The following is an 18,459-nucleotide window of genomic DNA, read 5'->3' on the forward strand; positions in this document are numbered from 1 at the left end:
AACAAGAGCACCTTTTTTCCCCTCTGTAATTCACGTAATTCTCTCTGTGAAAACTGGTGGTAAGCTGCATCCTCAGTGAAGTTTGGCTGTATAGTCAAGGTATGATGCAATAAACCGTGTGAAAGGAATACAATACTCTATGAACCAAATGTGAAGACCCTACTGCAATCACTGGCTATCTTAACACAAACATACATAAATCTGTTTACTCCTTACACATCTGGTTTGCTCAGAAGTTGCTTTATGAGCCATACAACCATTTTCATATGGATACAAACCTCACAGAGACGTCAGGCTTCATGCAGCAGGATCTTGTATTTCATAAAGTGCTATTTTTCATACATACCTACAGATGCTGGCATTTCTCCCCACTGTAAAACAGTCTCCTTTGTGAAATGCCCGTATATATCAATGTAGATGCCTTCATCTTCGTAGGTGAGTAAAAGCTCCATTCCGCTGGTATTCGGGAGGATGATAATGGCATGCGGGCGAATAGTCCCCTGGATCTAGAATCATATTTTACTAAGATTTGTATCAGAAAATGGACTGCAATTTTAGTGACTACATCAATCTACCTAGCTTGGCAGAGCAATAAAAAGAACTAGCTCATGGCTCATGGAAAGTGAAAGAAATGCCTGTTTTCAGAAAGGCTGTATAGTTCACTAGCTAGCCTCTGAAACAGGCTTTCTCCCCTCCTCCCCCCTTTGAATATGACAGTAGGTTTGCAAACAAATCAACGTTCAATATTTCACTTTATATTTACCAGTATTAATCGGTTTCAAGAAGCCATGGAGCCACTGAGACACAATAATATTTACTTACTCACTCACAAAACACTTGCATTATATAAATAGAAGAAAGGTGAAATAAATTTGAATTCACAATTATTTCAGAAGATGGAGGAAGGGCAAAAGCTTCCACATTCCAGGAAATCAGTGCTTTCACTTTCCATGATATTTCCCTATCCCCACTCACAAGCTAAAACCTGTAAATTGCACAATATTTACAGCAAACCGAAAAGTTACCTGGACCTTTCAAATACAAGCCACTCTCTGTCCTTCCCTTCCCTTCCCACATACTTCACTAAAAATAGTTCCCCATTTAAATGCTGTTCAGCATACATTTTCTGCATGCTGCAGGAACAGTGCATTTCACTCACACAAATTATTTTAACAGCTGGTCAATGCACTAGAATCTCTCCCAGAAGCCAACATGTCCCAAATGAAAAAAAAGTCTAAGTATACAACCATGAAGGTCGGGTTTTATGAAAGTGTTTTTGAAAGAAGAAGAGGACACCCTTCAAAAACAATAACAAAGCATTTCCTTGTTTAAAGCGCTACTCAAAACAGGATGCTAAACAGTAAATTAAACCACTACAATTAATATTTTTATAGGAAGCATATGACTGGAGTTTCTACATCATTTTCACAAGCCAGCAACACACAGACCTTTTTTTCTTCAAGCACATACATTTATGCACACTGTAAGGGCACAATGAACAGTAAAAGAAGCACTGAAGCTGTACTTGCCAAACTGAATACACTCAGGCCAACCACTTGACTCCGTGCCTCCGCAACAACTATCCGTAACACTAGAACGGGTATCCAGAGTCGCAGAGCAATTTTAATGCGTTGCCTTGGTACTCGCATGAGCGATCGAAGCAGGTAAGAGATGAAGAAAGAGGTGGGGAACCAGGAAAAGAGGCTACCAGGAAGCAAGAGTATCTAAAGTCAGCCTGTTAAAGTCTGGTCTGTTGCCACCACAAAGCTCCTTGAGAGAATCATCCAATTCTAGCAGATGCTCTTTAAAATAATAAAATACCGAAAAAGGTAGAGCCACTGTAGCAGCAGATTTATTTCAGGTCTAAAACTCTAAAGGGAAAATATATTTTTAGTACATGCTAACTTTTGGTTGAAGAGCACACACAAATGGAGCCAGTCTTAAAGGTGCCCCACATATTCAGGACAGTCACCTGGGAAATCTCTCTCATCGGGTACGTAATTGTATTTGCAGCCTGTTGAAAAACTAAAGCCTCCAAGAAGGTTCACTTTTTTCTTTGCCTTTCTGATCTTGGGCAATTATGCTAATGACCTTTTTGACAAGTCATTATTCACCTCGCTTAGCAACCAGCTTCCAGGGATGGTGTGCAGGCAGCACACTTAGATTTATAAACTGATGTGGATTTTTCATAGTTGCATAGTTAACAAAGCTACTAATTGTCAGATTAAATAAACCCTCTAACAAAACAAATATTACGTCCCTTAAAAAAACCCAACACAGAAATAAACAGTACAAGCTTTTAGCAGGTGATTCAACAGTTTGTTCTGAACAGCTAGAAAAGTTACTTTTTAATTAAGTTTATAAACTTAACAGCCATCCTCAAACGTTGTGTCCATCAGAAACACAGGTCTAACAGAATTTGAAGGCTGTCACTTGTCAGGGCAGCAGAGCGATCAAGTGGCTTGCACGGGAGTTATGGGTTTTCATTTGGTTTGGAAACGTAGGGCTGAGAGTGGAGAAAAAGAAGTTAAAAAATAAAAGGGTTCAAGGCACAGGCTGCAACACGCAGGTCTGGGATGAGACTTCTTCAGACCTCCTGAGCCTAACGTTGGGACACATTGCCTCGGGATACAAGGAGGCCATGGCACCCGGATGAGCTAACCCTCTGCCCCCGTGGAGCTCTGTTGACTTCAGGGAGGTTTTCAAGCGTGCACAGAGGTTTCCTTGCCAGGAGCCTCCCATCAGACTGGAGCCATGGGAACCTGCTAGTTTTCTGGACCTAAGCCCTCAAGTTTCTCTGGCTTTTGGGACTCACCGCCTTGAAAAGAACTATCTAGAACAGCTAAAAAATAAGCAAAAACAAACAAAAAAGATTAAAACCATAGCACAAGCTTCATATTGGACAGCCCCATGCCAGTCATTCACTTCTGCAGGGGAATTACTTTGCTGTTATCTGAGTTTAAGCAGGAATTTAGTGATCACCATCACCTCAATGAACAGATGCACAACGCAATATGTACACATCAACCTGCAATCAACATCTTCATGCCAACTTCTTGACAATCTAATGAGAAAATCCTGAGGAAAATGTAAAAATTCTTTTGAATTTAAGGACTGATTTCACGGGCAACTGAATGGTAAGATGATCAGCAAATTTATTTAGTCTGGAAGTTGGGTTTCTGCAAATTCATGACTGAAAGGCAAATCACATTTTGCACACAGAGCCTGGATCTGTAATCATGTGAAACAAATGCAACTTTGCTCCATGGTGAAGAAATTGGGATTATTCATGGGTACATATGTATACCTGGCTCCTCTAGCTACAGGTACTCATTGGCGCAAAGGTAACATGCTTGCAGTCGATCAAGATTAAAATATGTTGCAACAGTCTTTGTAATCCAGGCCAAATTTCAGCTCAATTCAGTGATAATTTAATCAGCTTGTTAGCAAGATTGAAAAGCACAGTGGCAGATTGTAAAAGTCACGTAAATTCATGTAGATATTATTGTGTCTTTGATTGCTTAAGAAGTCCTAAATTTCCAGGATAAATCAATTAAAAATAGTACTGTCCATACAACAGGCTTTCTGACATTAAACCATTAAAATTGATATTCTAAATGTGATAAAAGCCATTTAACAGAACTTCAAGTGTTATAAAAGTATGTGAAAAGTGGTTTTCTATTAGCTGGCGTACAATAATTCTTCTCTTACCCTGCCTTTTGAAATACAGCACAACTCTTAACCTGATCATCATCAATATACAGCCCAAAGAACAGAGGCATTTACGTCTTTTTTTGGAGTATCTTACGTGTGTTGGAAGGTACAGGTCATACACAGATCCAGAGTCCACATCAATAGCGTGAAAGCCTACTAGTGAGCCATATATGACTTTTAATCTTTGTCCATTTTCAACGGTCAGGTCAACTGACAGTGGTTTGTGATGAAGTGAGGTAAAGGACTGGAAAAAGAAAAATACACTATATAACACAGTAAAGCTGTTGGTTTACAGAGCTACATATGTGATCTTAAGAATTTTCAAAACTCAAAAGTTAGACAGCTATTTTTGTTAAATAGTACGTTACATTTAAGGAGCTAAGTATTCATCATCCACTGAACTGCAAGGAGAGCTGGATAATTCACTTGCGTTTTGAAAAAAATCCAGATTCTAGAAACGGATTAGGCAAAAATTAGGCTGAGTACCATCCATGTTCAATTTCCTCCTCTTTTGAGGGAAATCAGCATCAACTTTGTGAACTCAAATGTACATTTAGGCACAGCACTGAAACAAGTTATTCACATCTACCAGAATCATGACTGTGACAGTTTTATGCCTGCCATCTCAATGTATGTCAAATGAGCTACATTTTCTTTAAAAGAATACTCATTTTATGTTTAACTAGAAATAAACGTTACACAAAGCAACAAAAAGCAAAAGCAAAGAGTAGATGAGAGACAGTGAGAGACAGTGATACATCTGAACCAAAGTGAAGTTTCACTTACCTTAAAAGCCATGAATTTGTGATAAGGCTTTGGAGCCCAAGCATAAACCTCCACTGAGTTTTTCAAAGCAATTACAAGGAATTTGATTCTCTCATATTTTACTGTAATACAAGAAGAACAATTCCTTAGGTACCAGACAGACACTTAAATCAAAGACCATCTCATCACATGAAATAATTTCGATGGACTACTTGTAGAGGTAGACATTATCCAACAAGGGAGACTAATGGATTCTGGACATCGATGTTTAATATCACCAGTGACAATACCTTGACTGAAAACCTATAGTTCATCTATACTCAGTAAAGCCAGATGACAGTTAACAACATTTATATATTGCTTTTCATATATCTATGAAAAAGAAAAAAAATCTCACTAGTCAGAAAAAAAGGTCTTGACCCTGCAAGCTAAGCCAACCCACTTAATTTTTTAAGTGTGAACACACACTATCATTGCTGGTTGTGAATAAGCTACTTTTGCAGGAATGGTGGTTGTTGGCTGAACAATTCTGTTACGCTCTGCAGGATGAATTTTCATGTCACTGTTCATGTGTGGGGTTAAATCCCCACGTGCTAGTGTGGGCGAAGGGCTCCCATGTTTCTGAGATGAGTAAGCATTTAAGAGATGAGCAATTTCTCTAAGTTGACTAAGGTCACGTTGGGCCCATTGAGAATAAATGAAGAATCATGCATTGAAAATTCAGGCTTCTTTGTACATTGTGTTTTCACTCTGAGAGACACAAGCATTTGCTTTGGAAACAGAACCCTAGGGTATCGCGTCGCAACGCATTCACCCTTCATTTTATATTCAGTGTCTGCTTGGCAGGGATTTTTAAAAGATGCAGGCGTTATACTACTGAAGTAAGGTTTGTTTTCTGTGGGAGGAGGGCTTGATCAGCCCTTGCTGCTTACAAAAGGAGCAGTTCACACTGGCCAAACATATAGCAGAGGCACGAAGAGTGGATAAGGATGGACACTGGTCAGGAAAGTCTCGCACAGGCAGAGAAAGAAAAAAAACCCCAAACTACAGCAAAATGCAGAACAGCACATCCTTTTCCTCTTCTACCTGGACTTTGGTTTACAACCAAAGGTCAAGATACAAGAAGATTCACCAAGAGAAAAACAACAGAAGCTGTTTTGTCAAAGTAGTAAGAGCGGCTTGTCATATGTAAACACAGAAGCTCCTACAAAATGTTTGCCTAATTTTAGGATAAATTTTTTAAAAAAACCCAACAAAACCCACTCCAAACCCAAAGATGAGCAACTGAAGCGGAATACGTGGGTGCTTAGCTATAATCACAAAGAAAGTAACAACACACATCTGTTTCACATCCTTTCTTGGATTTAACCCTTGCCACTTTTAAAGCCATGAGATATAAAAGCAAAAAAGTCAAGCAAGGTATTTATGAGAGCCAGCCACCTCGCCGTCTCCTGCACTCCTCTGTATCATTTCTCTATTTGACTTTGCAAAAAGTGCCACTTTCATATACTTAGCATATACAAAGCAAAACTTGCGCTATACATCACACCCCCTCACGCAGTTAAATGACAGAAACTATCACAATACTGATGTTCATCTTCAAGAATGAACTGCCTGAAAGCCAAATAAAAGCAAGATGGTTTTTCAACTGCTATGGTACCATTTCCAGTGTGTAAGTTTAAACAAAGGTATACTTCGGTCTTTTACGATCTGGAGACAGGGATGAGCTGTAGCACGTCCAGTCTGATCTACCCATGGACATCCTACAAATCTGATTTACTAGCACTTTACTAGTCCAGTTTCTTAGCAGTTACTCAGGGCAAGGAGGGAAGCTGAATAGGTGGAAAGCATCAGCCTAATTAAAACCTTAGATAACTACAGAACTTCTAAGCCACTGACTGAGCAACAGACCAGGGCTGGCACCACCTTCTTCCAGCCGTCACAGGGAATACCCATAACATCATCCGGTAACTGCTGCAAGAAGAGATGCTACCTGGAATGACAGGGAGCAAAGCACCTGCCATGTAAGACAAGGAGGTTTGAAAGAACTCAGAGATACTCAGCCCAATACAATCCTGAACCAGAGCTGAAGGAAAATGCTGGTGTCACGAGATGCAAAAGGATGATCAAGCAGCTCTTCAAGACAAAAACAAAAAGTCCTTACCGACTTTGTAGTGTACGCAGCCTTCCAGGTCACCCACAGACACCCAGCCTTGCCGCTTCTCCACCTCTGGATCATTGCGCAAAATTTTATTTCTCAGCCATGATAAGTAATATACCCTCAACTTATTCTTCTTCCCTAGGGTTTGGAAAAAAAGACAGACATAATGCTTTAACTCACTGAAGTACAAACCCTCCCACACTTACAAAAAGCCAGTTTTGTGACCTATGTACAGTGGGTCTTTGTGCCTCGTCAAGGTGAGAGAAGAGTCCAGCAGCACAAAAGAAAAGCCCTGTGTGACGGTGACACCCAGGAGGGAACTGGAACATGAGCAATCCTATGGCACTTGGCACATGTGCACTTACCTTGTGACTCGAGCTTCATGCAAGATTTTCACACCTGACTAAAATTCTTCCCTCGGGCCAAAGAATAGGTCTCTATAGACGCATGTATAGAAATAATCACACTATCTGGCATTTACTCTTTGATGTGAAGGAAGGAACACAATGGCCATTTTGAATAAGTGACTCATTTAGTTCTAATTAACTGACAATCTTCATTACAAGTAGCTATTTTCTTTTGGATGCCTTTCCAGGTGAGAATTACTTTGTCATCTTTCATCTCAGTCAGTCTTTCTGTTGCTTTAGTTCGTAAGCAGATACGGTCAACAGCAGTCTGGGCTCACAGGTTAGTCTAAAAGAGGAGGACTGTGTCACATGAGAAACTGGACCCTGCAATATGGGACAAACAGCTCTCGCCATCGCCCACCACGGTGAGTCTGGATTGGAGACAAGGAGCTGCCATTCCTTGCTGGACCTACATCTCTCACCTTGTTACGTACTAAGCATCCTTTGAGGCTACTCTCACCCGTGGGGAATAAGGGCCTCAGTACCTTGCAGGGCAAGGTCCAAGCTGCTTGTCAGCAGAGGTTGAAGACGCTACTCCATTTAACGTTACTGATGCTTCCACAGTACAGATCACTCTCATGTTGTTGAACACAGAACGAGGTTATTTAATGGTATTTTAATATAATTGCACTTAGACAGATGCTCACCCATCACAGAAACAAGCAAACAGACTGACAAACTGTAACTTGCTGAGAACCAGTTCATTTTAAGGATATGAAACACTTCATACTTCTCACAAACCATTTTACACATTAACCAGGTAATGAAATATCCCAAAGCCTCTCTGAAATGAGAATGTAAATGTTAAAAATTCAAGAGAGGTTTCCCATTAACAAGAATAACTGTCCTGTGATTTTCTGTAAGAGGAAATTCCTCAACCTAGTTTATAACCTAATTCTTCTTTTTAATTGCTTCCAACCCCAATGCAGGTCAGATACTTTTAGACACTGAACTAACCTGATATAGTAATTAGCACATTGAGTCCTTCCAGAACATCCATTTGCTGGAATCGTCTCCTTGTAATCAGCGAATAAACTCTTCCTTGCCCACTTCGGTCCAGCAGCCACAATCCATTCTCTGTTCCCACCAGTAAATTTACTCCTGTTGATACGTGGAAAAAAATACTGCATAAATCACCCAATGATTCAGAGGCCACTGAATGTTCATTGTTTTGAGAACTGATTCTTATTTAGTCTCACTTAATGGTAGCTGATAATTTCTCTGTTGCTATGTGGATGACCCCCCAGAAAAATGAATAGAAAAAAAGGACCTCACCATTACAGTTTTTACCCAGCAGAATGCTTATGTGCCCATGTAACCTGAAGGATGAGTAGTTCCGCTGAAGTCAATGTTGATTTAAAGAAAAAGGAAAATGCTTTGTGAACTCGAACTTCTCCGGTGACCTTGGAAAGTGCCTGTGAGCACTGCAAAAGTCCCAGTCCAGCACCACTCCACGGGCAACACAGGAGATCCAACTAAATGATCTAAGGGTCTCTACCAATTTAAAAAAAAAAAAAAAAAATCCCTCTTTCCCCAAATACGACACTCAAATCACAGGAGGACCAAACTTGTGGGAAGAAGGGCTGCTGTTACGAGGAAGCGGAGTGTTTGTTTGAAAATGGTCTGTGTCTTCCAAGAATGCTTTCAAATGCCGAATTAAAGGAGTGAATCCATCTGAAATCCAACTGCTCCCAAGGAAGCGAAGGCTCCAGTGGGTTGCCGACATCAGAGGATGTAAAAAGTTGTGTTCGGCTGGCATGACAGCTACGTTTCCTAATCAGCAGGCTCTAAAGAAATGACATGAGGTATCCTGCTGTAACAAGCACCCTCCTCTACCGGCAATGCTCTGACGAGTACCTGGTGCTCTTCAGCCTCAACGCACATTTAATTACAGACCTTGCCACACAGCTCTGTTCTTAATTTAAAATCTTGGACTCCTAACAAACATACATTACACAAAATCTGTGAAGCTGTAAACTGGAGATCTACATTTGCTTTGGGTAATGTTTCATCTGCTTCACTCATTTTCGATTCCAGACTCAAAAAGTGAGGAGGAGTAAAAGGCTGGGTGAGTCCCACAGAATACGTCTGTTCTTCTGAAGTAGAAAGATGGTCAAAACAACTCAAGAGCTTAGCTAGTGTGAGACTGAGACAAGGTCTACAGTTGTTGAAAACTCGTCTGACTACACTCATCTTGGTTTTACACCATGTGAAGTTGACCCTGTAAAAAGGGTGATCCAGCGAGGTTCTGAATAAGCACTGACAGCAGGAACTAAGGAAGCCAAGCTTTTGGAAAGACTTGACACCTGACCTGCTTCAGAATCTTGGAATACCTAACACACACGACAGCAAAAGCCTTCAGGTTTGGATTATTTCCACTGGGTCAGGGCTTAGTGTGATCAGCTGTACTCGTACGCAGCTAAGACGAGGGTAAGTTATCATGAGCCGCATAAGTTACTAAAACATTTGCAACTTTTGGCTCTTCCAACGAGCACAGTTTCAATTTGGTGCCCGATCAAAATGTTTTCTCATTCTGATGCACAAAATCCTTTGCAACCGTAAGTCATCTGTTTGCCATCTTCTACCAGGAAGGCAGTGTCATGCGAGTGACGCAGGTTATCTACTCAGTGATCCACTCCAGGACTTTCTGACAGGAGAGGTGCAATACAACTGTGAAATCTGCCTGGCATATACTGCCAGCCTCTCCTGCTGCTGCTTTCCCTCCATACACATGCCCAAGTACTTCTGAGCTTACCCCACAAAGCAGCACAAAGGACCTCCGAGTTGAATTTCTTCTTGTATTTACGAATTTCTGGACTGTCACTCTGTGGACGGATATTTGTTGGGTTGACATTGACAACGGAGCCCTTCCTTGCATTTTCTCTCCTGACAGGCTCAGGTTTTGCACTAGATGCTAGAATGAAAGGCACATGCAATCATGAAAAATGCGAGTATTTGGCTACATGCGAGTATTCGACTACATCTCACATTTGACCTGTTTATGGCAGAATGAAAGAAACCCCAGAGGGGTGAGAAAACACCTCGGGAGCATTACATAGCCAGAGGAAAAAAACCATACATCTGGAAAATTCCTCAGGCATTCCTGAGTAAGCACTGTGGTAACACAGCAGCAGAGTAGAGCAAGCCACATCTGGAAGAAGGGCAGAAGCAGTACAATGAAAATTCACAGCGATGTGGAGTTTCAGCTTCTGGAGATGTTACTGACAGTTTCCATTTCCAAGCAATAAGCCCACCCCACTCCCGAAAAAAAAAAGAAACCAGGAGTGACATTTTATGAGAAGGGTGAAGCATACTCACGAGCACTACAGGAAGGTCCTACTGGACTGGTGGGAGGGGTGATTGGCAGAAGTCTAGGATCTATGAATGAAGTAAACGATGTTGTAGACGATGTACTGCTCTTTGAAGGTGTGCTTTCAGTGCACGGGGTCTACAATGAAAAACAAGAGCTGCTTCAGGAAGATGATGCTAAGGGAGCGGACAGCACACAGCAATGCGGTGTCTCTGAGGTTCAGAAGAAATGGCATGTGGCGTACTTAAGACATGAAGAACAGTCTTAAAGCAGTAGATACATGGTACAAATTCAGTGATAGAAGAGGAGGCCTGAGCAGGGAGTTGGGTCGGGATGCTTAGCCAGGCACTGCACTGAAATAACCAGTCCCCAGAGGAAGAGCAGGTCGATCACTCCCTGCTGTCTCGTCTGCAACAGGGCATTGCTCAAATCTTTTTGCAGCAAGGAGGACGCTGTTGCCTCAAGCAAGGCAGTTTAGGACGTGACCCCTGACAGAGCTGTTACCTGCCTCCAGTGACCACTTCTCCCCAAGAGCCCCTGTGCTCACAGCGGAGTCCCTTTGGGGCTGCCGAGACATGCTGCCCTGGCCCCTGTGCACTCCCACCTGACACTCGGATGGAAGCCAGGGACAATGAGCGGAGGCAGACGAGAGTGCTGCGTTGCTGACGTGACAGGTAAAGGAGCAGAGGGTTGACACAAGCCCTTCTGGATTGTGTAAAAGGGGAGGAAAAAAAGGAAGGAAAGAAAAGGGAGCAGAGAGATGGGGGCAAACGAGTGGAATGATAAAATCTGCTAGGGAGTTCAAGACTTCTTACCCGTCCCCTAGATAAAACTTTTAAAGAAAAGAAGGGATGTGGTGAAAAATTTCATCATAAAAAGAGGCAGGACAGATGAAGTTAAAAGGCTCTCAATCTCAGGCTCCTAAGGGCTGGAGGAAAATGAAGGTACAATGCATTCAAGCTGTAATTTCTCTCTTACCTTATTCAGAGGTTTGTTCTGAAGTTCCTGGCTAGTCAGTGGCACTTTTGGTGGGTTCACAGAGGAGTCTGAAATTTGGCTTTGCTGGAGGAGATCTGGCAGGAGATAGTTCTGGTTGTTTATGCTCCAGAGGCCTTCTTGGGTGCTAGAAATTTGCTTCCCTAAAATCTGATCCTGCACATGAGAAAATACAGTTAAGCTCCACGTTTAGCATACTTCCAATGCACTATGCAACTCCTGTTACTTAGGACAATAAATAATGAGCATATGGGGAGGGGTGCTCTGCGTGATGCATCATGTAAAGACAAACCCTATGGAAAGATTAAAATAAAAAATTAAATACAAAAGTGTGTGGCAAACACCTGAGACATCAACACTGGCTTCCACTCCTGAAGTGCTCCACAAATGTTCCTCATCTATGTTACCTCAACCACAGGTAAAGAAGCAACTTCATCCTCAGAGACACTTGAGACAGAATCAAATGACTTGTCCTAATGTTACAGATCTGACCCTCTGCCTACCACAGTCAGAAGTAGGTACGTCTCGGTTCTGGACCTGTATTTACTTCAAAGCCCCCTACCATTCATTTCATTGCTACTTTCCATTTACTGAACTAAGAAACCTTATTCTAGAATGATGACATTCAGTAGGATCCCGTATCAGCATTTCCAGTACAATGATGTTTGCTCCTGCGGACCTCCTTACAGGATCCCACCAGCTTCAAGGAAATACTTGTAAACTACGTAAAGTGTGAGGCACCACACAAGCTCTCTCCCTGACAGCACAAAACACGGAGTCAGAGGTCGGTTTCTGGGAGTATTTGGCTAGAAGCTTTGAGAGGAAGAAAGATGGGACGTGTAAAGCAAGTGGTGTCCCAGACGGGGAGGGCAGTGCAGAGGGATCTACCCCTGGCCATGATCGGTCAGGGTACCTGAACACCATTGGCACTGGAACGTAGAGAGTGACAGAAGCCAAGTGCTACACTAGAAAATTCCTCCTGAATTACATCAAAGCAAAAAGCATCACCAAACTCGAGCAGCGTCTGGCTGGTTGAATTCAAGGTAAGTCTGTACATTGTACTGACTTTGATAAACAACCTACTGAAATCAGATCAGCTTTTTTGAATGCTGGCCAAAATATGGGGGGAAAAAAAAAGTAGGTAATTCTAAGTAAAAGACATTTGCCTTTTCAAAGCCAAGGAATTAACTAGAAATCAAACTGATGCTCTTAAGTAGTTTACATTTTAATTTAGGTATAAAAAACCAAACCAAACCATACACGTCGGTATTTGAGATTAGGGAATCAAGCCAGTATGGGGCTTTTTTGTTCAGTTTTGAGTCAGACTCAGCTGAACTGAACCAACCCCCTCGTTTGAATCATTTGGGCAGTTTGGTACACCCTAACCACTTCAAACCAGTTCATGCTGATGGGCCAGGGAAAGGGACGTTGGAAGAAGTCGTGGAGACTCATGATGGCTGTTGTTGGTGAAACAGAGGTGGAAGGAACAGATAGGATTCTCCATGAGAAGGAGGGAAAAGACTGGAAGGCATCAGGGAGATTTGTAAGGAGAGGTGGCAGTCATGTCTGTTCTCCCTCCCACATTGTCCTCCCCAAACCCACCAGAAAATGTGACCTCCACTCTTTTCCATCCTCCCTCATCCTCAGTCTGGGCCTCAAAGACCCCATCCTTCTCCGTTCCCTCAAGTAGCCTATTTCCAATGCCCAGATATCAAGGGAAAGGGTAAGCACTGGGCTGGTTTTGCCACAAGAAAAATACTGGTTTTGCCCCGTTTATAATTCCTTCTCCAAAGCAGGGTCTTTTCTCCTCGAGAATGGTGGGACGAAGGCAAAGTGGGACGCCTTCCCCAGTCAGGAAGGATGCCACTCTGGTCTGAAGCTTTGAAATCACACCAGAGGTAAAGAAAAGTCCTTTTTCTTCCTAGCCCTGCCACAGCTCATGCAAGCAGCTCTGGGAAAAACACCAGTTTCACAGCAATTTATTTTCCCTATCTGTGAAAGGAGAGTACACTCAGTAGTATGTGAGAAGTGCTCTGATGCTGACTGCAAGTCTTATTACTGTAATTTTTTTTTGTTTTGACTGCAAAGAGCATTGTTCTGCTTTGTCTGTCTTCATCTTTTCTGCACTAGTATTTATCACAGGGGAAAATCCACATGACTTGAAGTCTCTAGTAGAAACTACAGCTGGGAAGGAACCACGACATGACATATGAGAAGACATGTATTTTTGCTAAGCCAGTGGGGAGAGATGAAGTGTTTTTCACCTCTTCTGGTAATATTTTAAGTAGTAAGAGGTAGTCCTCTTTAAATTGGAATAAAAAAGGTCAAGATTTTTAAAAACAGCAACAATGCACATCAACAATAATCAACAGTATTGCTTTTCGCAACCTGCCCAGCGCTTTCAAGAAATACACTGACATCAGAAACTACTACCAGGTCAATAACAACGACAAATAAAGAAGCGCAATTTTGTACCTAAATGTAAGCATTTTTATAGGAAGCACAAAACCTGAAAGTACACATTTTTTCAAGGCTTATAGCTATAATTTGCAATGACAGAGCAGGACTTCAGAGTGAAAATGCTGCTGAGAAGAAATGGATACAGCATTTATCATGCACATTAATGATCTGACTCCCCCCCACTGTACCCACCCCCTTACAAATGGCCAAATTACCTTCTGTTCTGCGACGGTGCTTTGGGGTTTCAGTTCAATTCCATCTGGTACTCTCGTCCTTGAGAAATCTGCCACTCTGCTGCTTAGCAGTTGCCTGGTAACAAACTCCAATTAATGAACAGAACTACTTCAGGGGAAAAGAAAAAGCCCAAAAACCAAAAAGCAAAAAATCCCACATATTCATGTTCAAAAGTGAGCATAATTAACATTCACTAGTTACACTTAAATGTTCTTGTACAAAAGCAAGCTTATTAGTCTGTGGATGTGCCTGAAGGGACTCGAGCCTGAGGACCACTCACACACAGCAGGAAGCTCTCCGAACCTCGATGGAGAGCACCCCTTCATCTCCCTGCATTTCACCCATCATTTTTCAGACACTGCATAGCTCAGGCAAGTGAGAGCTGGTCCCTCAAGCTGTCATTTGAGAAGTGCCTACTTCAAAACTCATGTCTCCCCTTGTACACTAGCCTGCGGGGTGCAATTATGAAGAAGAGCTGCTGCTCCACTGTATGCTGGTATCAGGGACCTCTCTGCCAGTGCCTACTGGGACAGGCAACACTGGAATTTCATACTGTGAATCAGTCCCTGAAACATGGACATCCTCACCTTACATACAAAGAAACAAAGAAAATGTTGCCCAGTGCACACAGAGACAAAAGAACGTAAGAGCTGCTGGACTGGCTGGGGCCAAAAGCCCACCTAGCCCAGTAACCTGTCTTCAGCAGTGACCAAAAGGAGATACCTAAAGAAAGAGTAAGAACAAGGCAAGCATCTGTTGTGATATACCCCAGCATACTATTGCTTCCTACACAACCAGTGGTATCTTTGCATTTTAAACTTTTTCACCCAAGTGGAACTGCCTCAAACTTCTGCCAGCGAGGCTCTGGCCCCATTTCTGTGCATTTCCACCCCACATTATTTATTCCCCTTATTTATTTATGTTCATTTATTTATTACTGCAATCCATTTAAGCCTATTACATTTCTGCCTCCTTTCCAGTAATTATAAAACTGACTGGATTCAGGATGCTGGTGTGAAGGGCTCTACAGTGCTACACCACAACTGGTAGGAGAATATAAGGATTGGGGTTTTTTTAAGTGTTGCCCAATGCGATAACAAAGAAGGTTTGGTGAGAGGGCTATCGACTTAAGATGGTTGTGAAGGAGTAAAAGGTTTTGTGCCTTTTTTTTGTTGTTTATTTTTTGGTTTTGAGTCCCCCCCTTCTATGGGAGGGGCAAATATTTGCATACTAAACTTAGAAGGAATGGCAAGATATGGAGTAGGATCAACGGTGAGTGCAAGGACCCCTTCTTATCAGGAAAGCAAGCAGCAGCTGATCTTAAATGATGTCAACCTCCCACTTATTAGGGGGAGAAAGTAATTCCTAGCCAAGCACACACCTGCACCCCCCTTGTTCAAATTTTGGTAGGGAACAGCATATAAAGAGCAGAGAGAGGAAACTGAACTATACAAAATGAGTCCCAGGAAATTCAGTGTTTTCAGGGGATTGTCAATGCTGCAGGCATCGGAGAGGGAAGCACTCTCAGTAGAGTAGGAGAAATTAGCATCAATGGAACAGATATGCTATACAAGCAGGTAAGATGCTGGATCACATACACTGACAACCTTTCCTTAGAACAAAAACGTGGTGTGTGTGAGGAAGAATTCTGGCTCATCTCACTGAAAAGAAAACAAGACCAAAAGTTGTTTTACTGGTGAAAGACAGCTGCCCTCAGTCCTGGCTTCCTCAGAAATGAGCCTTCTCAGGGTGGTTAACAGGATTTGTCCAAGAGAACATGAAGCTCTTTCTGTTGCATATGTGCATGTCCCAAACCTAGTCCTACTGGGCACCTCCATGAAAGCTGGAGCATGGACACCAAAAGCTGTTCCACAGCCCAGGCAAGAAGAAGAAAACCCAGACTGTTTTCAATAGCCAACTAAAACCTGGCCCGAGGTGTCTCAGCCAAAGCCCACACAGAAACACTCCTACAGACTGCAAGGGGCTTCAGATCCTGCATTCACATGCTTTAGATAGCAAGGAAAACAAAAACCTTCACTTTATCCAGAATATGCTGGCTGCTGCTTTCACTTTGATCACTATCCTTTTTGCTATTTACTTGGTAGTAATCAGGATATATTTCCCAAAGTATCTATCTTTTAATATAAATGACCTTCAACCGAGGTGAAGGGACTTTGTTAATAGACAAGATTATACTTTTGATTTTACAGGAGTTCTTGCGGTGGCTGTGTGCACAGGAAGGCAAACCTGACAGGGATCATCCTGCTAATTCCACTTCTCTAGAGGACTGGTGGATCTCACACACAGAGGAGATGCAAATAACACATGCAGATTTCCAAAGGCAGTGATACCACTCCTTCAAATCATTACAGCATGCAAGGATCACAGCAATCTAACACTTACACAGCAAAGTCATTGCTACAGGGCAAATCCATATTTTTATGTAGAGTCTTTCTGAGGTCTAGGATGAATTCTATGACCTAGAGTGAATAAAACTTTTTACAGATCAGAATAAGGTGGTTTGGAAGAGGAGCAGTAAGAAAATAAAGGCATTACAGTAAAAAGACAGCTCGTTCAGGTGCACTGAATAAGCTACAAGATTTTTAACGTTCTCCCTCCTCATCCCTCAGCTTTGAAAATGAACTTCAGAAGTGCAAATCAGGAGCACGTGCAGGCGCAAAAACTCGACCTTCTTCAGAGCAGCACGGGGAAAGGACTGGTACCAGGCCAACGCAATAGCTTGCCAACGGTGCTACAAATCTGTGCATCTCTTCCTGAAGACTGACAAAACTGCATGGGCAATTATGTCAGAAGAGCAAGAGCCTCATGCCAGAGAGCTCTGTGGCCCTGTGATAAACTTCAAAGTAAATCCTAGAACTTGAATCAAACTGAAGTCTCTTTGCAAGAAAATTAGAAGTTTCATTCATCAACACTAACAAATAATTCTGTTTGCTGTTCCAAACAGCAGGGCTGGCCAACTGATCCCCCGACTCTCTTTCACTTGGACTAGCAAGCTATTCACGCTCCATTATTTCTCAGCAGAATACACATTTTGCATGACAGGTAAAACACCACAAGACGTCAGTCACAAAATCAACAAGAGAAACTGGAAAGCTAGAGAGGAACAGTTCAGGTGAGATCAGCTTGGTACAAGCCACAGCATCATCTGGCAACCACAGCAACTGTGCAAAATAACAATATTAAAAATACAGCAAATCTTACAAAAACAAATCCTGCTTACACTATCCCCTCCTTACAAACAGCCCTGGTGAAGGAGTCAGCTTTTCAGCAGTAATTATTTCTCCCAGAGTGAACAGACTATCTGAATACAAGGGTCATATTTGCCTTGCTTTTTCACTGTAACCTGTATTTAGCATGAAGGTGTACAGTTTTCTTTCCCTCTCCTTTTTTCTTTCAAAAATTCCATTTAAACGTAGATCAATGTGAAGTAATCTCTATAACAGCATTACCTATTGATATTTAGTTAAAACGAGACATTTCCTCATTGTCCCAGGGCAGCAAGTCATCAAATCTTATTACACTGCATACATCTGATGGAGCAAACATTTACCCCCGGGAGTTCATTATAGTGCAATTAAACTGCTTAATTACAATCAACATAAATGACTGATAGTAACTTCAGAGGGGAGGTAGTATTTATGTATGCCAACTTTTTCCAGATATTTAGAAGCGTGTAATAAAAAGGAAGAAAATAATTAAAAAAAAAAAATCAAGCCAACCTTGTGTGGTTCATGTCATCTTCATCACTGCTGCTGACTTCGTCACTTGACGAGGAATAGTCTGCCGCTTTTAAGAATGAGTTGGCACCGTCCTTCCCCTTGGCAAAGGAGCCTGGACTCTGAGTAAAGAAAACTCAGTTGATTTTTTTTTCTCACAGAAGAACCCACCGCTAAACAGCATGTGCAGTATTTTACTGTCCCAGCAAATAGAGTTATTGTCACTTGCACACCAAAAAAGCTTTATTAGGAAGTTGATGCTTTTGTTGGTCCATCACAAGTGGGTATTTCACACAGGAAAGTGACCTAAGCCAAAACACCTGATTTTCCTAAAAGTTGAAAGGTGACTAACTTTAGTCAGTATGTTATTTTGAATCTCAAACATTTATGATTCAATCTTCGCACTAGGAGCACAGAAGTACTTCCTTTTTCTCACGAGAAAAGGAGTGCTCCGCACCAGGAATAAAGGATTACACCGGCTTGAGTTTCGTCTCAGCCCTGGACTACGTTGAGGCTTGCAGGGCATGCCTGAGCACAGGCTGTGCCTGCGCGGACCGGGTACGAAGCACCTTTGGGCTGGAAAGGCAATACCAACACAGCCATGGCTCACACCCGCAGGGCAGTTAGACACCCCAGTCCTACAGGAACTCGTATATAGGCCTCCCACATCATTGG

At 42.2% G+C, this 18,459-nt stretch overlaps 1 protein-coding gene across 1 annotated transcript in view; it reads right to left on the reverse strand.

The window, feature by feature from the left end:
- NRK (Nik related kinase) overlaps positions 1-18,459 on the reverse strand; it is a 114,172-nt gene that overhangs the window by 17,702 nt on the left and 78,011 nt on the right. Inside the window, exons 20-29 of the mRNA XM_076347250.1 lie at positions 17,788-17,906; positions 14,029-14,122; positions 11,336-11,509; positions 10,366-10,495; positions 9,803-9,961; positions 8,005-8,148; positions 6,644-6,778; positions 4,501-4,601; positions 3,809-3,958; positions 347-506 (exon numbers count right to left, since the gene is read on the reverse strand). Coding sequence (XP_076203365.1) covers positions 347-506; positions 3,809-3,958; positions 4,501-4,601; positions 6,644-6,778; positions 8,005-8,148; positions 9,803-9,961; positions 10,366-10,495; positions 11,336-11,509; positions 14,029-14,122; positions 17,788-17,906 — 1,366 coding nt within the window. The remainder of the gene's footprint in view (positions 1-346; positions 507-3,808; positions 3,959-4,500; positions 4,602-6,643; positions 6,779-8,004; positions 8,149-9,802; positions 9,962-10,365; positions 10,496-11,335; positions 11,510-14,028; positions 14,123-17,787; positions 17,907-18,459) is intronic.

Source organism: Aptenodytes patagonicus, chromosome 9, assembly GCF_965638725.1.
Source record: "Aptenodytes patagonicus chromosome 9, bAptPat1.pri.cur, whole genome shotgun sequence".
Classification (NCBI taxonomy): domain Eukaryota; kingdom Metazoa; phylum Chordata; class Aves; order Sphenisciformes; family Spheniscidae; genus Aptenodytes; species Aptenodytes patagonicus.